At 42.3% G+C, this 22,039-nt stretch overlaps 1 protein-coding gene across 1 annotated transcript in view; it reads right to left on the reverse strand.

The window, feature by feature from the left end:
• Positions 1-15,503, reverse strand: part of NOX4 (NADPH oxidase 4) — a 105,149-nt gene extending 89,646 nt beyond the window's left edge. Inside the window, 6 exon segments of the mRNA XM_034074456.1 lie at positions 197-224; positions 2,119-2,216; positions 2,864-2,948; positions 3,950-4,060; positions 14,713-14,808; positions 15,431-15,503. Of these exon segments, the coding sequence (XP_033930347.1) occupies positions 197-224; positions 2,119-2,216; positions 2,864-2,948; positions 3,950-4,060; positions 14,713-14,808; positions 15,431-15,487 (475 nt within the window). The 5' untranslated portion in view covers positions 15,488-15,503.
• Positions 15,504-22,039: the final 6,536 nt, after the last annotated feature.

Below are 22,039 nucleotides of genomic sequence, written 5' to 3' on the forward strand. Positions count from 1 at the left end.
TCATCCTACTACAGGGCTTATGTAACTCCTCCCTCCTGACTATTGTATAAGCAAACCCAGGTTATACTAACACAAATATCTCAACCTAGCTGAGATACAAGGAATGGAGCATGGGAACATAGAGCCACAATATTTTGTCTGGAGAGTGGCAATGAGAAACAGCAAACTTCCTCATTCAGTTTTGCAACAGACTTACCAGTAGCAAAAAGCAGTTTCCTTGGGTCCTGAAAAACAGACAGGAAAAAGAAAGCATCAGCATACATGATGTTGTATCTCTATGAGTAACATCATAATAATAAGTAGCTTATAAAGCTCACACACTTGAAGGCATAAACAATCCCTAAATCTGGACACAGGAATGGATTCGGTATTTGCGAACAGTTTACACTGACTGCAATTCAACATAAACTAAACTTTCAGCCATTTCATTCCCCCCGTGAAGACAATTCTAATCTATTATGAAAACTGGGATCCAGATAGCTTTACAGTTAATCATCTTTTGAAAGCTCAACTTTACTCAGTTACCTCATACCTTTGGGAGGATGGAAGGGAGCAGAACAGAGAGATATTTTGAATTTAAAGGAAAGACAAGTGGCAAGCATCTTACTGCCAGTAACATTACCAAGAGATTTGCAGTGGTCTCTAGTGAAGGAGGACTAAACACGAAGGAGATGACAAATACAAGGCCAGATGTTCCTGTGTCCTTCACCACGTGTGGAAGGGAAAGGGGATATTTCAACCTCACAGGAAACTGCCTCACTCCCCCTGAGTCCTACGTGTCACGAGTTTTTTGTCTTCACTGCAGAGAAAATCTATTTTGTTTTAAAACAGTAAAATGCAGTGAGGGGAGGTGAGAGTTTTCCTACAGGTCTGGGAAAACAAAGCGTCCCTCTCCTTGACCTTGTCATCCAGATGTGCACAGTCATGTAAAGAAGATGACAATAGCATCTAGACTGCCCGCCATAGTTAAAAACAAGGTTAAGTGGAATTTAAGCACAGAGGTTCAAGAGCTACTAGTGTACCTAAAATCTGTGGGTTTTCAATTCTAGAGTTACTAAAGACTTGCTATTATCTTCATTTTCTATTGCAAAATTCCCACGGCTGCTCAGTGCAGGCTGTCATGAACACCCTGGCATTTACTTGTCTGTGGCTAGCTCTTGCTAATGTTCCTGATGAGGAACATTAAGTTGTGGCCTAAATCTTTTAGGACACTCCTAACACATGCAGAAACTCGAGGTCAACCCAGAACCTCAGCACAATAGTTGGTGTTGGCATGTCTGTCTGCCATAGAATAGCTCAGTGATTAGATCATTCACCCAGGGAGTGGAAGACCTTGGTTGTTGGTCCTTTTGAGCCTAGCCTGAGTCAAGCTCTCCTTTTCCAGGAAAGGCTGCAGCTGGGATAGGGTCATTCTAAATATTTCCTAATGATGGTGGTAGAAAAGAAACGCAGACTTGAGACTAGAATCAATATAAACAGAGATAATTTGACTGTAGCCCAAAAAAAGAAAAGAGTCTTGGACTCTGGTCTTACTCCTAAAATCTGCAAGTCTCTCTCCAGTGCCAAATGCATAACCAACAACCTAGAGGGACTAAGAGTCTGCTGTGCCTGCAAGAGTTCTGCATCACAGTCAGAGAAATCAGGCAAACCATGTATTTCATAAGTAGGAGTCAGTTTACAGCTCAGTTCACGCAGACAACTAATTCCACTCAGCATATATACTCCAGTTCCCACTGCAGTTGAAAGATGCAAAATCAGTCTCAAATCCCACTATCCTCAGATCCCCAGTACCTGTCACATAGCCCTACATTGTAAATAGTGGAAATGCAGAATGTATTTTTCCAAACAGCAGCAGGGCCACCCAAGGAACAGAGCAAGACAGAAGAGAGGCAGGAACACAAGGTGGAAGGTGAAAGGACTTGGTGACAGCATTCATAATCAATAGGACTACATCCCTCTGTATTTAATAAAAAATGCTCAATACATGCTTTGTCCAGAGAAAGAACAGCAGCACTATAAAGATCAAAGGATGGATCATAGAATAGAATTGAATATACAAATAGCCATATATGTAATTTATATGCTTAAATGCAAAATATGAAAGGGCAGTTGGCTCACCTCACCACGATAGTTCGCTACATTTATGGCCAGAAAGTCTTCATTGTAGTTCTCAGAGAAGTTAAGAGCGTTCACCAGATGAGCAGCAACATGTAAGACTAAAAGAAACAGTAAACCTGAGGTCCATAAACAAGAGGTAGATGTTCCTCTGAAGTAAAGAAAAATGGCTACCCAGATGCCAAGCTATAACCACATCATCTGCATGAGATGCGGCAGGGACTAAGGAATTCTTTTTCAATGGTAAATCAGGTTATAGATATTGATGGCAGAAAGCTGTGTGCATTTATACGTATTTTACCACTACAGCAATTATTTTCATACTGCAATGCTTCAGCTGGGAGACAACACCGAAAGGTGTCCACACAAGAATGTTCTTTCACCAAATTGAGTATTTGTCTCCATTGCTCCCTCTTCTGCAGATAAGCTGGTAGCACCCTATTTCTTCACTGAAATTCTTTAGGCACAATAAAGGGTCACTTGTAATGGCAGATTTTGGCCTGTTCTTATATACCTGTCCTTTTAGAAACTGGAATTTTAAGGAAAGGCTTGGCATTAGAATATAACCCCGAGTGTTTGAAGGAAAAATAAACCACAACCCACACATATCTGACAAAGCATTCGCAATTTAAGATAGGGAAGCACAGAGCAAGACTACCCCCAAATGTACTGTACAAGAAAAAAACACGAAGTTCTGCTTCAGTGTGTGCTCACAAACAAGCTGCTACTCAGCACAGCAAGATCTCACCTGAAAAGATGCATATTGTAACACCACACGTCACATGGAAAGTTTTACTTTTATCAAGCAGCCTTCTGGTTTTCCTGCTGGCAACCTAATAAGAGAAGAATTCAAGCAATCTCTCTTATAAAACATAGCAAACAGAAAGAAATACTAACAGCAAGTGAGGTGATGTAACAGCAGCTTCAGCTTCTACTAAGTTTAACACGCTTGCATGCCCAGTACCTAAATGTAAAAACAACAGGATTATGTCACCAAGCCAATTTTGAGACCTTAATGAAGAAATCACAGTTGGGTCCGTATTAGATGTCAAGAGCACATAAAGTAATGTCCTTTCTGCCCTTAAAATTTAGGAATTCCAGCGCTAATTGTTGCAGGCAGCAGGTTCTCTAGTGAACAGGATCAGAGGGAAAGGGGTATGGCATGCATAAATCCATCTATAGGCATCAGATCTTATAGGTACTGTCATCTGATGAACATAACTCATAGGTTCAATTTGTAACCATTTAGAAAACACAAATGTTCCTCAAAGCATTACTTAAATTTCTGTAAAATTGGTGAATTGCAAATAAACTAAATTATTCTTTACGGAATATTGGCATTGAAAACAAACCCTCTTAGCTCCGGCAGAACTTCTTCTCCCATGCTAATGGATATATCAGATTGAGTATTTTTATTCAAGGCTCTGTCACCTCCAGTAGGATGCTTCTGATCACACAGAGACAAAGTTCTTTTGCTCTGCTGAACTAGGAAGCAGTAGAGAGGACAGAGATGGCTTTTATATTAGAGTCGGGAAAGAAGGAGACTTTACCTGGTTACAATTCCAAAGTTTTCCACAGGTTACAATTCCCTGTCCTTTGAAAATGCACTGAAAAAACCTTTGCTACAAGTCCAATCAAACCAGACAATGCCAGTCAAGGCAGTCTTCAAAGGAGTCATGAATCGGGGATGAATGTCTGATACCTGCACCATGCAGGCCCATACTGTATAATAATAAATAGGGATATAACAGACTTTTTTCCCTATTATGTTTAGACTAAACAGAGATCAGGGCCCTCACCTTCACTGCTGCTGCATTCTGAGGGCAGTGCTTACCTTCTGAGATCCTCGCAGGAAGGCCAAGAGAACACGGCACATTGGTAGAAGGACCAGGCAGCAGTTGAGATTGAGGACAGATGCTGAAGCTCTGCTAACACACAATCCTAGCTGAACAAATATAGCAAGAGTTAGATTACAGGGAGAAAAGACTCTCTAAGGGTTCAGGTGTCAGCATTCACCCTCCTGTTCTTTGCTGTGAAAACTGAACAGTTCCCATGCCCTCTTGACTCATAAGAATAGTGGGGTTTAATGATGTTTTACATGTTCTGGAAAAAAACATGTTTGACATCAAATTTTGTCAGCAATTATGCCAGCAAATGACAACTCTCTACTGAAAATAAACCACAATGCTCTCATCAGTGCCCAAAGCCACATGGAAGAAAACATATCTGAGACAACAATAAGTGCCCACTGAGAAATTACCTGAACGCTTCAACAGACTTAATTAAATCAGAACAAGGGATAAATACCTTGAAGACACTACACAGCCACTGAAGTAACATGCAACGATTTTCTGGTAAAGAAGCCAGAAAAAAGATGTAAAAAAAAATCATATTGATTCAGTGAAGCTGAAATGATAATATTGTTTCAAGGACCGTTACAGAATCGTCACAGAACTCATCCATTCACACTGGTGCTGTATTTGGACCTAAAGAAAGTAGGTTTTCTTCAGTTTAACTACTCAATAGCTGGGAACTGTAATGAAATCTAATTTCACTAATGCTTTCACTGGTATATTTGGAACTTACATAATTAGAACAAAACCACTTGTCAAATGAATGAACAAAGCACACATTAATGTCATAACCCCGTATTTTTTAATCTTATTATATTCTCTCATTCATTGGTGATTGTTAAAGAAGTTAGCGAAAATGCCTTTGTTCTCCTAGTTGTTAGGTTGAATTACCATTTTACTAGCTTATATAAAAGATGCTTTTAGACTGTCAACAGATTTCTGGAAGGGTATTTCTTACAGTGTTCTCTAATACCGAAGTTTTTCAACTCCTGAAGAAATTAATAGAAATCTATTATAAGCTAATTCAAATACTGCAGAGATATGCAAATTATTTGAACTGGTAAAAATTATCTCATTAAAAAAATATAAAAGTTGTATTACTTTTTCAAAACAAAACTTTATGTCAAAAAAAACCATTTCCTATTTCTCAGTCAAAAAAAACCATCAGTAGTGAAACATTTATTATATTCATATGCTAATCATCAAGAAGAAAATGGAGAGAAACAAAGGGTTTATTTGGGAATGTTATTTTTTCACAAAAATTATTAGAAAAGCCTGGTAATTTCAAAATTTGTAATTGTTATGAGTTGGTTTTTACAGACTTATCTACATGTCACAAAAATATACGAACATACAAACTAAACAATAAAACCAGGCTTCAATGTGTCTAAGAAGATCCTAAGCACAACGACATGGCAGGAGCTTCTCATTGTCATGAAACATCAAAACTACCTGCTCTCACAGTTAGTAACACCCCATTTGCACCCCACATTCTCTGCAGTACGTCTGGGCACAAAACTGGGAGGCAAGCAGAAGGTAAAGATGCTCAATCTATCTGAAGCATCAACCTCTCCACCTAAATTCTGTTTCTTTAATGGCCACTTTACATTATTTAGTTGGACATGAGTGCTAGTAACCTCCTCACCTGACACTACCCCCTTCCACAGAAGAAGTCATGAGGGTACCCTCTCTCAAAAGTTGCCCATGAGGAGTTGGAGCAAATTCTGCTTTGTCTTGTTCTCGACCATGCAAATGTATAATCCCTGGCTAATATTCAGAGAACAGATCTCACAAAAGTTATACTGAGAGGGACACTTCCAGCAAAGGCATCTCTAACCTAATGAATTATAGAAAATAAGACTGGAATGAAGCACAGCACTTAGCTCTTTCCCACGCTCCAGACCTTCTCCACAATTTCTTCCAATGCACTTAGTCCTTTTTCCCTGAGATAAAATCTCCCTCCTTTGTTTCTCTTTCATGTTACATCACACTCTGTTCATATGCACAAGAGATTATTCTTGCTTTTTTTTCCTCACTAGCCATGCTCCTGAGACTTTAGGTCATCCTCTCTTTTCCCCTTTGGATTCTCCCAACTGGTTATCAGCCAGATCTGGTCCAGAGCTCAAGTGCAGTGACTACAGTTGAGCACCAGCTACAATGGCCACAGCCTTAGAAACTAAGCTGAGATTTTACTTAATGTTGATGTCACTTCCCACTTCAAAGTATGATTTTAAAAGAGAATGTGAACAACCACAATAAATATTTATCTAACCTTGCCCACAGTAGCTTAAAAGAACTTTAGAACATTGTAAATATTTTGGACTATCAGATAAAATGCAGTACTCTTGAAATGACGGGACTTAATGGCGAGTAAAATGCCTCTATGATGTGCTGTTTGCATATACAAGACTGTCTCTATTTTCATTAATTATTATTCCTCTAAAGGGAAGCTAAAAATGAGTTTTATACCTCTTAAAAGTAGCAACTTCAAAAACACGGTCATTAAACACATATAAGCATTTTAATGAGAGCTTTACTGATGTGCTATAGTATTACAGTGGTTTAAAGAGCATGATTTGAAAAAGTCCAAGAATTACATAGAATTAACATCATGCAAAACCCAGAAGTAAACTGAACAATCTTTATAGCTCTCAAATAACACCCAAAAGGTGGAAAAAATTGCAATTATAATTAACAAGTAAAGCGATTTGAAAATTGTAATGATTTCTATTGTACAACCTATATGACACATTATTAGTTCCTCAAGACCTTATGTTGCCTTGGAGTTTAAACATAAACCAAGCATGACATTTGTTATTCTACTTTATGACGCACGACCATTCTTCTGACAAAAATTTAACAAAAGAGCCTAGTTTGGAATAGTCTAGAATATGGCATTAAATACATGAAATCATTTAGTGTAAGAAATAAGTAAAATGCCAAACAATTTAACTGTTGAAAAAAAACATGAACCAGTGATGATGAGCAGAAGAGCTAACCTACTGACCTCCGTGGATGTTTTTCCCATTTGGTATTTAAGAAATAGCAGATACTCATGACAATTCAATTACTGTGGAAGAATGCCCTTAGTTTAATTCAATGCTATCAACATCGCTACAAAAGAAAATAAAGAGAGCAGGAAACTACTTCTTTGAATATGCAGTGCACTTCTAGGAAAGCTTGATGCAAATACTTTCACCAATGATTCATTTAAGGTTTTATTCTGATGAATTAAGGTTGAGCTTAACAACAAGCTACATGCTACAACATGCTACAACAAGCCCATGATCAGTTTGAAAACAATGGTAAAAGTAATACATTTAGCAATGCTTAGAATCACAACTCATGCAAGACATCGAAGAATAACAGAGTACTGAGTTTGCTCTTAACATATATCCAAAGGCTAAAAACATCCCCATGAAACTAATTCTTTCCGAATGGTTTCCAAGCGGTTTCATTCTTGACTTCCTTCGCATTGCCTGGGTGACATGGTAACAACACAGTGCATTGCTGGATTCTTATACTAGAGTAGAATGAAAGATGATTTTTCCTCCAAGGCACCACACTGGTTCTAGAAGGGAATATATATCCTTATTCTCCTTCTATGATTAAGTAGCTAAGAAATGAAAGAAATAGAATCCTCCTTTCCAAGATTATTGTTTTAAGGAAAAAGAAAGAAGTATTGTATAATGTTAGTACTATGTGAAATTTTTGTGGGATTAAAAACCAGAGGAAAAACCACCCCAAAAATCTCTGCTGGAAACTCTTTTTCATCCACCTTTGCTGATACCATATCTAAGCATTTAATAACTTTCTTCTCTACTCTGCCTACCCGATATCACACAAACTGTTAGCCTATTTTATAGAGGGGAAAGAGACATAGAAAAACTAAAGGACTAACTGAATTTGCAGAGGAGATTGGTGGCAGGGATAATAGGGAACTTTTTTGTCACCACTCACTTGTAACTCACCAAACAGGCATTCCTTGCAGATTTTCCTTCTTTTTCTGTCCACATATTAAGGTCACATCTCATTTTACACACAGTCCCTTTGTATTAGATGTACTCCTGCTTAAATAGATCTGAAGAAAGCAACTATCTTAATCTGGAATGCAATATCAGCTTCCAATTTCCCTGATAACTTCCGAAGTGTATTCACTTACAAGATTACAGACCAAATGTTCAACGTTATTCACCTATTAATCAGTTTGTTTGATCTGTCAGAATCCTGACCTCAGGAAATACAAGTCTTAAAAACACATAATTTAGTGTGTGGTGACCTGCCTATGGCAGGGGACTAGAACTAGATGATCTTAAGGTCCCTTCCAATCCTGACTATTCTATGATTCTGTGTTGCTGAGTTACAGGAGTGCCAGTCAGGATGATACACACACAGACTGGAAACGATCTCAAATTATCTTCCAGACCTGAGTGTCCCAGACCATCCTTCTTCTGCAGCAACAATGCAAACCATTATAGTCTTTCATATATTAATTTGTAATAACAACTTGGATGCTTGATCCTGAAAGATGCAGCATGAGCTAAACTCCACAAATTTTGTCATGATTCAAGGGATTAAGTGTATCTAAGTCCCCCCAAGAGATTCACAACACGCTGCAACTCCTGGCCAGAGCAGTAAGTTGGTTATTGTCATATCTGAGTCGCAGTTACATAGAGTAATGCCATGTCCACTACTAAGGGCTTCTTTTCTGCTGAATTACTTCCCCTTATCACACACAGTAGGTAATATGGTCTGTAAAAGCAGTTTTCTGGAGTGTAATGCATCTATATTTAAGACCTGTCATTGCTAGAGTACCATGGGAACCTGCAATAATACATACTATAATGAATAATCAAGTATTGAAACACTTTGGACATAATTCAGTTCTGTTCTACACAGAGTATTATGCCATGGTCATCTTAGAACAAGGAGCAATTATAACAACAAGGCAGTGGTCTACATGATACAGTAATTGAACCTCCACTATTAAGAGTTTCACAAGAAGTTCTGACCAAGTGGAAGTTCTCCCACAGAAGTTAGTAATACAGATGTGCTTTACAGGACACCAAAGATACTGAATTCTGGACTATCCAGGAAGAACAAGGGGTTGGAGGAAAAAATGTTTTGGCAAACAAAAGGTCTAGGATAAGGCAAAGAGAATGCAAGAACTGATTTACTTGCAAATTCAAGGGGACTATCAAGATAAGGTCTTGTGGATAACACCCTGAGACTTCATCAGGGAATCCTGCATATATATTTATGTATATATATAGCTTCCATAGCAACATAAATCTATTATTAGACATTTTTGACACATGTAACACTGCAAAGAGCAAATAGCCTGGCTCAAGACCATTAAATAGCAAAACCACCCTGCATTAGGGAGAATAAAGGGTCAAGACACACAACCCCCTCCAATGCTTAGATGGGGGAAGCAGGCTGCAGGGTGGTTGTATAAGGATCAATGTAAGCCGAATTTGGCCTCAGTTAGTAAAATCTCTACCATTACAATAAACTAGCAAGGAAAGACACACAAGTTAATGGAACATCTGGAACCTATTCCAAGCAGTGAATAAAGATGACATAATTGTACTGCACAGTAAGAAGGCGGCAACTGTATAGATAAAAAAAGCAAGGCAGCACTTTTCCTTTTCAGTCCCATTTTCAGTTATTCAATCTTTTCCCAATGAGATCCTTCTGAGGATGCATTTTCTTCACTTTGGTCTGAAACCCAGAAGCTTATCACTTGCATTAAAATCCATTTGACTACATTAGAGTTATTTCAGCAGGGACTAGAGAGTGAATAGGGAGAAACCTTTTATGCCATGACAAGATGAACCCAATGTACTTTCTGTTCATGGGGAACTCAAGCAACAAAAAACAGGTATTCCATTAAATGCTGTTAAAAGCAAGATTTAACTTCTATACTAAATCCAGTGCTGAATTCAGGCCTGAATTTGTGGGTCAGAAGCAATCAAAGTGGGAAAAAATACAGCCAAACTCATCTGAAGGGAGAAATCTTGAAGTCCACAAAGAAATAAACCACCTGGACAATTTCTCTGACTGAGCAGATACAAAAACCTTCAACAATGAAGATTCTGGAGTGATGTCAGGTAGTTTATGAATCCTCCCTCCTGTTTATGCCTACTTCATCTTGTAATATCTATCGTGAACATGAAGATCAGAATACTCCTTCTCTTTCTGCCAGTCTTTTATAACAAATCCATGCATTTTGGGTGGTTCCTGGGCTTCCCTTCTTTAAGCAATGTAAGCCCACAAGTTAACATTTATTGAATTATGAAAAATTGAGATTCTTCACCTGAATCATGTTCCTGAACCAATGGTAATGAATGCATTCATGCAGCAAGACTATGGTTTGCAGTGTTAAAAGCAATTAAGCACCCAAATGGAGGGTTCATCAAAGCAAAGGTACCGGGAAGGGCTTTATATCCACTAGGTTCTGGTTGAATTTGCACTGTAAGAATCATATAATCACAGAACAATTCTGGTTGGAAGGGACCTTGGCATGTCTCTATTCTAACCTTCTGTTCTAAGCAGGTTCAACACAAAAATCAGGCTAAGTTTGCTCAGGATTTTGCCCAAATAGGTTTTTAAAACCTCCAGGGATGGAGATTCCACAGTGGGAATGTGGCTGTGGGACTCAAACTAAACAAAGACACTTAACCCAACATAAATTTACCCACTAGATTTTGTAGCATAGAATAGGCTGATGAACCTTGTCCTAGCACATCAATGACCTCGAATTACTTATTCTCTTTGTGCTTTCAGGATGCCACCATGCTCTTGATGTCTTTTTTACAGGTATAGAATTAAGGATCAGAAAGATCGCAGTTGAAAGACTGAGAGTTAGGTACCTAAATGATGTTAAAATCCTGTGCTAAGTATCTTGTTCAACATCGCAGAGCATGCAACTGGAAAAGAATTAAACTGAGCCTCCTTCTGTGGAAGGCTGAAGGAAAGTGAGCCACTGAAGGAAAGACTAACCTCATTCCTTCTTCTTCACATCAGAAAGAAAACACAAAGCATGAAAATGTGGCAGAACTGAATATATTCAGGATATTCAGTCCAAGATCTCATTTCACAGCATAATCTGATTTCCTACACCAACTCTTCTTGTTCTCCATCCTGTTACTCGGTAAACAATAAAATTACCTGTGGTAAATCTTTCAATGCTGTAAGTGCAGTTTTTAAGGAGGTTTTAGGCTATCGGAGCATACAAAAGGAGAAAAGAACTCCTTAGCAGACCTCACTGAAAAACAAGAGGATTTTTTTAATTCAAAGAAACCACCATTCCTTTTTGCCATTTTTTGTTAACTGACTGGAAAAAGGAATCATGAGAGTATCTGTAAAAAAGTTTGTTCTGCTACAATAAAAAAACAAACAAATAAAAAAATAACCTCCAAAACTGTTGAATTATAAATTAAGAACTTTTATCTACATCTCAAAATATTCAACCATCAAGAAACAGCACACAGAGGGACTGCAAGCCACTCACCTGCACATAGAATGGAGAGGAGAATGATTACATGGACAGGCCCTGGGCCTTTGGCCCATCCCAAACCAATACAGAAAAAAGAAGAGGAGCAAAAATCCCTGTGAAAGGGATGCAGCAGTACCATGGGTACATGTATGGTTTTCTGAAGAGATTAAAATTGGGTCCAGTTTTCCCAACCATTGCAAAATAATCATGATTTAATCACATATACAAATATGTCGAAGAGAAGGGAGAAAACTAATTCTGGGGTCTAAGGATGATATTTAGACAAACTTTGACCCAAAGCATCTTATGGACTTGGCTCTTCACTTTCCTCCTCATTTTGTAAAGTCCCTAAACTGCTCCGGTATTCTTTCCCACTGTTGCAGACACAGTAAGACAAACTCACACACACAGTCTCCTGGTCCTCACCTCCTGACCAAGAACAAGGAATCTGTTGCTTGAGTCATCTCACGGGTTCTGAGCACACATTATGTTACTTTGCATGTGCCTTTCATTTTGAAGTATAAGAAGACCAAAACAAACCACAAATAATGAGCTGGCACAAGGCAGACAAGTCTTCTGAACTGAGAACTTTGCTAACTGATACCAGCTGGATTGGGTTAGAATGGTAAGGTTTTGGTAATGGGGGGGTTACAGGAGTAGCCTGTGTGAGAAAGTGCAGGAAGCTTCCTCCATGTCTTGTAGAGCAAATGCAGCCAGATCCAAGACAGACCCATCGCTGGCCAAGGCTGAGCCCTTCACTGATAGTGGCCTCACCTCTGAGATAGTTTATTTAAGAAGGGGAAAAATCTGCTGCACAACAGTATCTGTGAGAGAGGAGTGAGAACATGTGAAACCAACAGCTCTGCAGACACCAGGGTGAGTGCAGAATCATAGAATCATAGAATAGTTAGGGTTGGAAAGGACCTTAAGATCATCCAGTTCCAACCCCCCTGCCATGGGCAGGGACACCTCACACTAAACCATCTCACCCAAGGCTTCATTCAACCTGGCCTTGAACATTGCCAGGGATGGAGCATTCACTACCTCCCTGGGCAACCCATTCCAGTGCCTCACCACCTTCACAGTAAACAATTTCTTCCTTATATCCAGTCTAAACCTCTGCTGTTTAAGTTTCAACCCGTTACCCCTTGTTCTATCTCTACAGTCCCTAATGAACAGTCCCTCACCAGCATCCCTATAGGCCCCCTTCAGATACTCGAAGGCTGCTATGAGGTCACCACGCAGACTTCTCTTCTCCAGGCTGAGCAGTCCCAACTTTCTCAGCCTGTCTCCATACAGGAGGTGCTCCAGTCCTCTGATCATCCTTGTGGCCTCCTCTGGACTTGTTCCAACAGTTCCATGTCCTTTTTATGTTGAGGACACCAGAACTGCACACAATACTCCAGGTGAGGTCTCACAAGAGCAGGAGGAGAGGAGATTCTCCTGCAACCTATGGTACAGCCCATGGTGAGGCAGGCTGTGACCCTGCAGCCCATGGAGGTCCATGGTGCAGCAGACATCCACCTGCAGCCTATGGAGGACCCCAGGCTGGAGCAGGGGAATGCCAGGAGACTGTGATCCCATGGGCAGCCTGTGGTGGAGCAGGCTTCTGGCAAGACCTGTGGCCCCATGGAGAGAGAAGCCTAGGCTGGAGCAGGAGTATGAGGAATCCTCCCCTGAGGATGAAGGAGTGTCAGAGACAATGTGCAATGAACTGATCACAACCCCATTCCCTGTGCTGCTGCCAGGGAGAAGATAGAGAATCCAGGAGTAACACTAAGCCTGGGAAGAGGAGGGGGAAAGGTGTTTCTTCAGGATTCGGTCTTATAGTTACCTTATTCTGATCTGATTGGTAATAAATTAAACTAATTTCCCCAAGTCAAGATCATTTTCTCCATAATGGTAATTGGTTAGTGATCGCTCGCTATCCTTAACCACAAACCTTTCACTCTCTCTTCTCTCCTTTGTCCAGTTGAGGGTGATAGAGTAGCTTTGGAGGGCACTGGGTATCCAGGCAGGGTCAATCCACCACACCAACTGACAATTTGGTCCAACATGTTGACCCAAGTACATCTGCTTTATAAGCAACCCACTTGCTCTGCCAGGAGCACAGTTTTCAAATGGATGCCCTGATGTACAAAGCCATCAGAGAGTACTGTAATACTGAACACGTTCTCATGCTTTGTCTTTCAAGAAAGTGATCATCAGGAAGGATTTAGGTATTTTCATTCCCTTCTTTCTGCACTGCTTTTGCTAAGATTCATTTCTTGAATCTATCTGAGTCAGACATAAGAAAAATCAAAAGTAGATCAGGTCAACTTAACTTTCTAGCAAGTCCACAGAAGCTTACAGAACTCACTAGCTACGGCAATGATATCAACCATAGGAAAAAATACATCCTGCATCTACCAAAGGTGAAACCCAGAGGCCCTACAGCAGGTTAAGATGTGCATCACCTCTGCTTTAACCCCATATCAGCTTCCAATTGAAATCCACCCCTGAGCATGTGCTACAAAGCATCATATTATTGATCCACTTTTTCCTGGATTCTCAAATTGTGAGCAGCTCTAAAGCATTTTCAGAAAGCTGTTAACCCTTACTCTATCCCTCTGGATAGAAACCATTTCAAACAACTGCAATGGAATAGCTGAGGGTAACTTCACAAGACAGGCCAGTATCTCACTTCCCCATATAATCTTTATGGGAAATTCTGGTGGTGATGGATGTTACCCTTGCTAAATCAAAGTGGTCTAATGACCATTCAGACTCCATGCTGATGCTATATTAAATACCAAAACTGAAAGTATATAGATTACAGCGATTTACACAGAACGGAGGATCTATGAGGATAACAAAGACTGAAAAGAACTACAGCTTATAAAAATAATTCCTTCAGCAACAAGCTTGGCTAATGCTTTTGATGACAAAAGTTGAGTTCCAGTCCTCTGTTGAGCTTGTTTGTGTTCCTATGAGTCTGTCTGCAGCTGGGGACACTGGGAGGGAAGTGAGGAGGGGAAGGAGAGCTGCCTCATGCTTAACTGGTGCTTTTTCTTCTCAGCACTTCACTTTTTACTCCTAAACAACTGTCAACAGGATCCCAGCGATCTCCTACTTGAACTTTTCCAACTCTGCAGAGCTAAACAGGCAGTTTGTGTCGTCTTTGATTACCAAATGCATTCTGACCTTTCCCCACCTCCCAGCATCCCAATTTCCAGAGCAAAAAGTAATGTCCGGGTCACTCACCCCTAACATCTGATGCAAATAGTAATACTGCAGCCCTTGATAATAGAGCAGGAAGGTTTTCCAGAAGAACCATACATTGAGGGAGAGCCAGAAAAACTGAAATGAAAGAGAAACGAGATTGTAAGCACAAGTTACACGTGCAAACTTCCCAGTGTTGATTTCATTCATAACAGTCACATCCCTACAGATTCATAAACGTATGCACAAGGAATGGGGGGGGGGGGGGGGGGGGGGCGAGACACGGGACACCAAAACAAGTTTTTGGCATAAAGTCCATTAAAATATTAAATGGAATAGCCCCTAGGTGAGAAATCTTCACTTTCATTCGACTTCACAAACTTCACCGCTGTGACTACCGAGTGTTGGCAAACCCCTCTGCATACCGAACGCTACTGCAGATCTGTAGTTACACTGCAGTCAAAGACCCAGGGAATACAAACTAGCAACAAAGAGACAAAGGCAGGAAGAATCTGACCTCCGACAAGATGCATCTTCTCCCCCAGACCTTCCCGAAGAGGCTCTAACAAAGAGCGAACGTCCCGACCGCGATGCCCGCAGACACCCGCAGTATCCGGACGCGGAGCACTCGTGTCCCCCGTGCCTAGCACCGCGCACCGGTAACCTGGACATCGAGCACCAACGGGACCTCCCCGACTCCCCCGGGCCCAGCACCACCGACGGACCCCTATCCCCCCCACCCCGGGGTGCAGCGCCCTACCAGAAAGAGGTGTTTGCTCCCCTCGTTGGCCAGCCAGCTCCTGCAGGACAGAGCCATGGTGCGGGGCAGCACCCGGGGGTGTGGGGGGGCGATGTGCGGGCTCGCCCTCCTTTTCAGCCGGGCCGAGCCGAGCCGGTCCTCCCCTGTCCCCCACCCCTCACCCCCCGCCCGGGCTTCCGGCCGCCGGGGCGTTGCGCTCCGGCCCCGACGAGCTCCAGCCCCCCCATCGCGGCCCCGCTGCGGCCGCTGCCCCTTTGTCTGCTGTGTGCGGGGCTACCCCGGACCCGCGGCGGAGGAGCGGGGGGCTCGGCAGGGGACACCCCCGAGGGGGCTCCGGGCCCCCAGGGACTCCGCTGTGGAGCGATGGGGCCGGCTCCTCGCATCCCCCCACCATGAAACTCGTGTTTTCCCCACGGAGAATCCCGTCCGAGGGGTTTCCCTTTACACAAACGGGGGAACGGGACACAAGAAACCGGAGGGAGTGGGACAGTTGCCGTGATTGCAGCTCCGCTGCAGTGCGGGGGAAAACAAAGAGGCTGCCCAAGAAACTACTGTCTGGACTGCACATTAGAGTCCTGGAACAGTTTGGGTTGGAAGGGAGTTTCAAAGGTTATCATCTCTAGTGCAGCTCCCCTGTAGTGAGCAGGGACACCTTCCAATGAGTCCTGGAAAGCTGGATGGGCCAGACTGTGCTACTGTCAGTCTGATCCTGCTCTCTCCAGGGGGCACGGGGAGAGGCAGTCAGTGTTCAGCACCCCCGCCTCAAGAAAGGGTGCTGCTGGTACCTCCACATCCACAAGGTGCTGTGGGCACATCCACAGGGTGCTGTGGGCATCTCCGCATCCATAAGTTGATGTGGGCACCTCTGCTCCATAAGGTGCTGTGGGCACATCCACAAGGTGCTGTTAGCCCCTCTGCATCCATAACGTGCTGTGGGCACATCCACAGGGTGCTGTGGGCATCTCCGCATCCAAAGGGTGCTGTGGGCACATCCACAAGGTGCTGCAGACACCTCTGCATCCACAGTGTCCCATGATCTGATCACTAAGCTTTGCAACCAGTTTGCTTTTTGTGGTGGTCTTCATGTTTGGTTTGTATTGGGTTGTTTTGGAGGGGGAGTTGCACTGGCTGCTGATTTTCATGTTAAGTAAAAGCTTTTTAAAAACCCTTGTAGCTACAGCTTTTAAATACAACACCCTCATGAGTCACCGGGGGAGCTCCCACTCTGAGCCAGGCACTGTGGTGCACACATTGCTCCTTGAGATAGCAGCAGCAATGACAGCTGGCACAGAGCAGGGCTGTTCTTCTGGGAGATGCCAAGACCAAGGAGCAGTGCCGACAAGTGTCATCCAGTCCAGCTTGAGCTGGCTGTCTTCCTCTTAGGAAACTTGCCATGTTTTGTATTCCTCATAAGCCTCATGCCAATGGAGGAAGCTAAGTGCCATCTTTCTCCAATCCCACATAAAGAAAGGAGGGAGCGTCTGACCCGTGTGCAATCCTAAGCATAAAAAGCACAGGTAGGGCATAGCTCCTGTGAAACTTGGTTGGGGATATTTTGGGTCTGTTTCAGAAAGTGGCAGGATATTTATGGCTGTATGAGGTTCCAGGTGAAGTTTTGGAACATCAGAACAGAGAATTACAACTATTTTATATCATTGAATGACACTAAAGTAAAACTACTGGAAGGGAAAAGACATTTTGAATTTAACACTCACCAGAACCATAGTTTGATGCCAAAGCAGCTCTAACAGCAAAGGAAATAGTATAGTTTACTTATGTTGTTTGGTATTTCCATTCACTTCCTTGTTTCTGTTGGAATGTAAAGAGAAATGGAAACTGCTTTCAGAGAACCAGATGATGAAACCTCCCTAGACAAGCATGTCAAACCTGGGATGACAGAAAGTAAAACTCTTTGGATACGTTAGGCCTAATAATGTGGGGCCTCAGCCAAAGCTGCAGCCCCAGCGAGCCCAAACAAACCCAAAATAATTTTCCTATGCCATATTTGCCCATTAGAAATGTCTGAAAAATCAGCTTAGGCAGGATTTGGCCCACTCTTACGAAGCTGATGACTCATGAGCCAGCAAATGCTCTTCACTGCCCACTTACCGAGTCATGTAATGCATGTGGAGTACATGACTCATGCTACATCAAGATGGGATCCTACATCGTATCTAGGTACAGAGCAAGAAGTTTGTTTTTGTAGAAAACACTGTCTTTGCTTCCTCCCTGGAAACAGCCAAGGGGTTTCCTTGATACTTGGGATGCTTGGGATACTTGAATCAGTATCAAGAAGAGGCTGGCAGAGACCAGTGCCACAGTACAACTGTGTTCTTCCTCCGTAGAAAAGGCTGAGTTTACATGTGGCTAAATCGTGCCTTCCCAGGGACCTCTGGAAGTTTCCTGTCTTATTTCTCTGTTTGAACCCATCTCAGATGTACATGAGCATGTGCTTTAAACCTCCTGGTAAGGGCACTCAGATATGGCCATAGACACTAGTTATAACCTGGATAATTAAATTATGACTGTCAAACATCATTTGAGCATGAGCTCACCTCTTCTCTGCTTCATGAGCACCCATCCTCCAGTTATGCCCATCTTGGTGTTTCATCCCATCAGCTGGACAGAGCATCCTCAAGGCAGACAGTCCTTAGAGACTTTCTCTGATAAGATTGCATCAGCAAACTCACCCTGACCGCACACTCAACTTCCAACTCTACTTCCTGTCAACTCACCTACAGTCAAATCTACTCCTACAACACTTAGTTGAGTGTTTGTAGTTAATGTTACAGACATGGCTTAAAAGGTTTCTGGTGTTGAAACTTTGCTGATGTACCTGAGAGTCATCCAGAACAACACTGTGTCCTTCCAACTGGGGACCGCAAAGGGCATTTCATTTTCTGCTCTATTGCAAGCTAGATTTAGGCAGACAGGTCCTTAAGTCCTGCCTGTGTCCCTAAGGAGGTTGGTCCTGGGGATGCCTTCTTGAAGTGTTTACCCTCAACACTGAGATCATGGGCGGAGAAGGAAATGTTGGCGCCAATTTCATTACAGACAATGGGAAAAGTGCTGTTTCTGCATAATAGCCAAGTGATTAAGGCACTTTCCCAATAGTGGGAATCCGTTGCACTCATATCCCAGGGAGGTTTCCTAACCACTGCCTTTTACCAGAGTCAAAGAAGGAAGCAATCTCCAAGCGAGCCGCTGTGCAGCCAGGAATGCAAGAGAGAGAAATCAAAGAAAATCACAAAACTAAGCTGGCCATGTGGTAACAACACACATCTAAGGAAGGGAGAGGATCATCAAGGAAAAGGAGATTTGGGATCCTGGTTCATTTTATATTTGCGTTGGAAGAAAAACTGTGGAACAAAGTTCAAACTCCAAAATATTCAGGAGAAGAGAGCAATCACAGGAGAAACCAGAAACAGAAAGGTTTCCCCACAAATTAACTTCTTGTATTCCTTTGAAACTTTATTAAACTTAAGCTGCATGCTGTTTGCCTTTATCGTTTTTCCTGTAAGTTTAGTGTGTAGCCACAACATAAGGGTAGAATAGCAATACAAATGCATATCACCCTTAAGATCTGTGCCTGTGCGATGGCATGTGGCTTTTATGGCATTATGTGTTGTGTCATTTCTTTCCTTTTTTGAAACTGACTCTTTACATTTGCTGCATACCACAGGATCAGGCTGCTTTCTTTTATGTTCCCTAATGGACCTGGAGGCCTCCTTAGGGTGGAATGCTTCTCCAGGTTTGGGTGACAGCCAAGTTCATTAATTTCAGTGAGGCTGCAGTGATTCACAGTAATGCACTGCTGCTATAATGTCAAGTGTTAGGCATGGCTCAGACCCACACCTTACCTTACCAAAAAAGTACAGTTTATGCCCAGAGATTTCATATGAGAAGTCAGACAACCACAGATGGAGATCTGATCTTTAATCCTTACAGACAAAACAGGATTCTCATGGATCCTATAGCAAAATAGGCAGCAAGGCATGCGTGCACTGACAGCAGTAGCAGGCTCTGTTTTGTGTCTGTTGAAACTCTCCTAAACCAAATCATTCAGCCACAGCTCAACTCCATGTCACAACCTCAAAACCATGAAGATCCTACAGTATTGAGTCCTCAAATAACCTCCTACACATTCCTGATTCAAACAAGAAAGAAAACTCCAACACACGGCAGCATCGTTCATCATGAAGGAATGCAAGCACATAGCACGTGGGGAAAATGTGTATAATAAATACAGCTGGAGTGCATTCCTTGACAATTTGAGAGAAATGTCAGTTATATTTATTTTACCAACTGTTTGTAAGATTTTCTTGAACTTACTGCAGAATTTAACCACATACCCATGGATCATTAAACACACAGCATCGTGCACCTTATAAAATGGTTTAGGTCCAATCCATTTTCCACTGAAATTATGGGTTTTTCCTTGTTTTCACTATGAGTGGGGCCTAGGTCTGAGAATAGTACAGGGGTTAAAAGATATATTGCATTGATTTTAGAGGTTAAATGAACTGTTATATTCCCCCAAACTGGCATTAGAGATTAAGCAATTATTTCTGGATTTGCTCAATAAACTCTTTTTGAGTTTGAGCAGTTTTTTTAAAAACCTTTGAAGAGGGAAATAAATGCAATCTACCAAGCTAAATGATCCCTTAATTCATTATACTGTGTTTCCTCTTTTTTTGTGGATGCACCATATTTGGGGACCAAACAGGACTAAACCATACTGTCATTATCATGTAGTTTGCTGTTACATGGAAATCCCCTTTCTCTTCAGTTTCATATCATTTACTATCAAGTCACATTTTTCACTTGTTCATGATTAACTGGATAGGCTGTGCATTCAGTTTTTAATTCTTTTCCCCAAGAAAAGGTTTCCAGAGTTGGATGAGCATTAGCACACATTTCACCTTCCTTTTTGAAGAGGAAATTCCATTTTTTTATAGAACAGTCCAGATACAATGTTACTGGTAGGAGTACAGTATCTTAATACATTTCAGGATACTCCTCTGCTTATATCATAGAATTATAAAATGGTTCAGGTTGGAAGGGACCATTGAGTTCCAGCCCCCTGTCACAGGCAGGGACACCTTCCACTGGAGGAGCTTGCTCCAAGCCGTGTCCAACCTGGCCTTGAACACTGCCAGGGATGGGGCAGCCACAGCTTCTCTGAGCACCCTGTGCCAGTGCCTCAGCACCCTCACAGGGAAGAACTTCTGCCTAAGAGCTCATCTCAGTCTCCTTTCTTTCAGTTTAAAGCCATCCCTGCTTGTCCTATCACTACAGGCCCTTGTAAAAGTCCCTCTCCAGATTTTCTGTAGCCACCAGAAGCTGCTTTAAGGACTCCCTGGAGCCTTCTCTTCCCCAGGCTGAACAAGCCTATCTCTCTCAGCCAGTTCCTTCAGGATCCATGAATGCATCTCCTCTGCCTGCATTGACTTGTGCACTTTCACGTTCCTTAGATGGTCTTGAACTCGATCTTTTCCTACAGTGAGCAGTGGTCATTCTCCCAGTCCCTGCCTTTGGCTCCTGCAACTCACACTGTGGCTGGAGCACTTGTTGGTGAATACTTCAGCAAAGTTACTGTGTTTGCCAATTAAGTTACAGAACTGCACTGAAGATTATAAATGTTTCCAGACCATGAATAAAAGCTATAAAAAAGAGCTGGTGGAGAAGTCACACTAACACAGAACCGCTGAATAACATTCCCTTGTGATATGCACTTAATAGAAAAGTGATCTTCAAAGAGGGACTAGAGCTTTAGTGGAGTTATTAGTAACTGAGTCATGGAACAATACATGAAATAATAAGTAAAAACTGGGTAAGAAATGCTTGATATCAACACGGTCACTTCTCAGATAGAAGGGGAGCGATAGTTAAGTGTATGCAGCAATAATTTAAGACAAGAATCATAGAATCATAGAATAGTTAGGATTGGAAAGGACCTCAAGATCATCTAGTTCCAACCCCCCTGCCATGGCCAGGGATACCTCACACTAAACCAGGTCACCCAAGGCTTCATCCAACCTGGTCTTGAACACTGCCAGGGATGGAGCATTCACTACCTCCCTGGGCAACCCATTCCAGTACCTCACCACCCTAACAGTAAAGAACTTCTGCCTTATATCCAGTCTAAACCTCTGCTGTTTAAGTTTCAACATGTTACCCCTTGTCCTATCACTACAGTACCTAATGAATAGTCCCTCCCCAGCATCCCTGTAGGCCCCCTTCAGATACTGGAAGGCTGCTCTGAGATCTCCACGCAGCCTTCTCTTCTCCAGGCTAAACAGCCCCAACTTTCTCAGCCTGTCTTCATATAGGAGGTGCTCCAGTCCCCAGTCATCCTCGTGGCCTCCTCTGGACTTGTTCCAACAGCACCATGTCCTTTTTATGTTGAGGACACCAGAACTGCACACAATACTCCAAGTGAGGTCTCACAAGAGCAGAGTAGAGGGGCAGGATCACCTCCTTCGACCTGCTGGTCACACTCCTTTTGATGCAGCCCAGGATACGGTTGCTTTCTGGGCTGTGAGTGCACACTGCTGGCTCATGTTCATTTTCTCATTGACCAACACCCCCAAGTCCTTCTCCGCAGGA

This window comes from Melopsittacus undulatus, chromosome 2 (assembly GCF_012275295.1).
Source record: "Melopsittacus undulatus isolate bMelUnd1 chromosome 2, bMelUnd1.mat.Z, whole genome shotgun sequence".
NCBI lineage: Eukaryota > Metazoa > Chordata > Aves > Psittaciformes > Psittaculidae > Melopsittacus > Melopsittacus undulatus.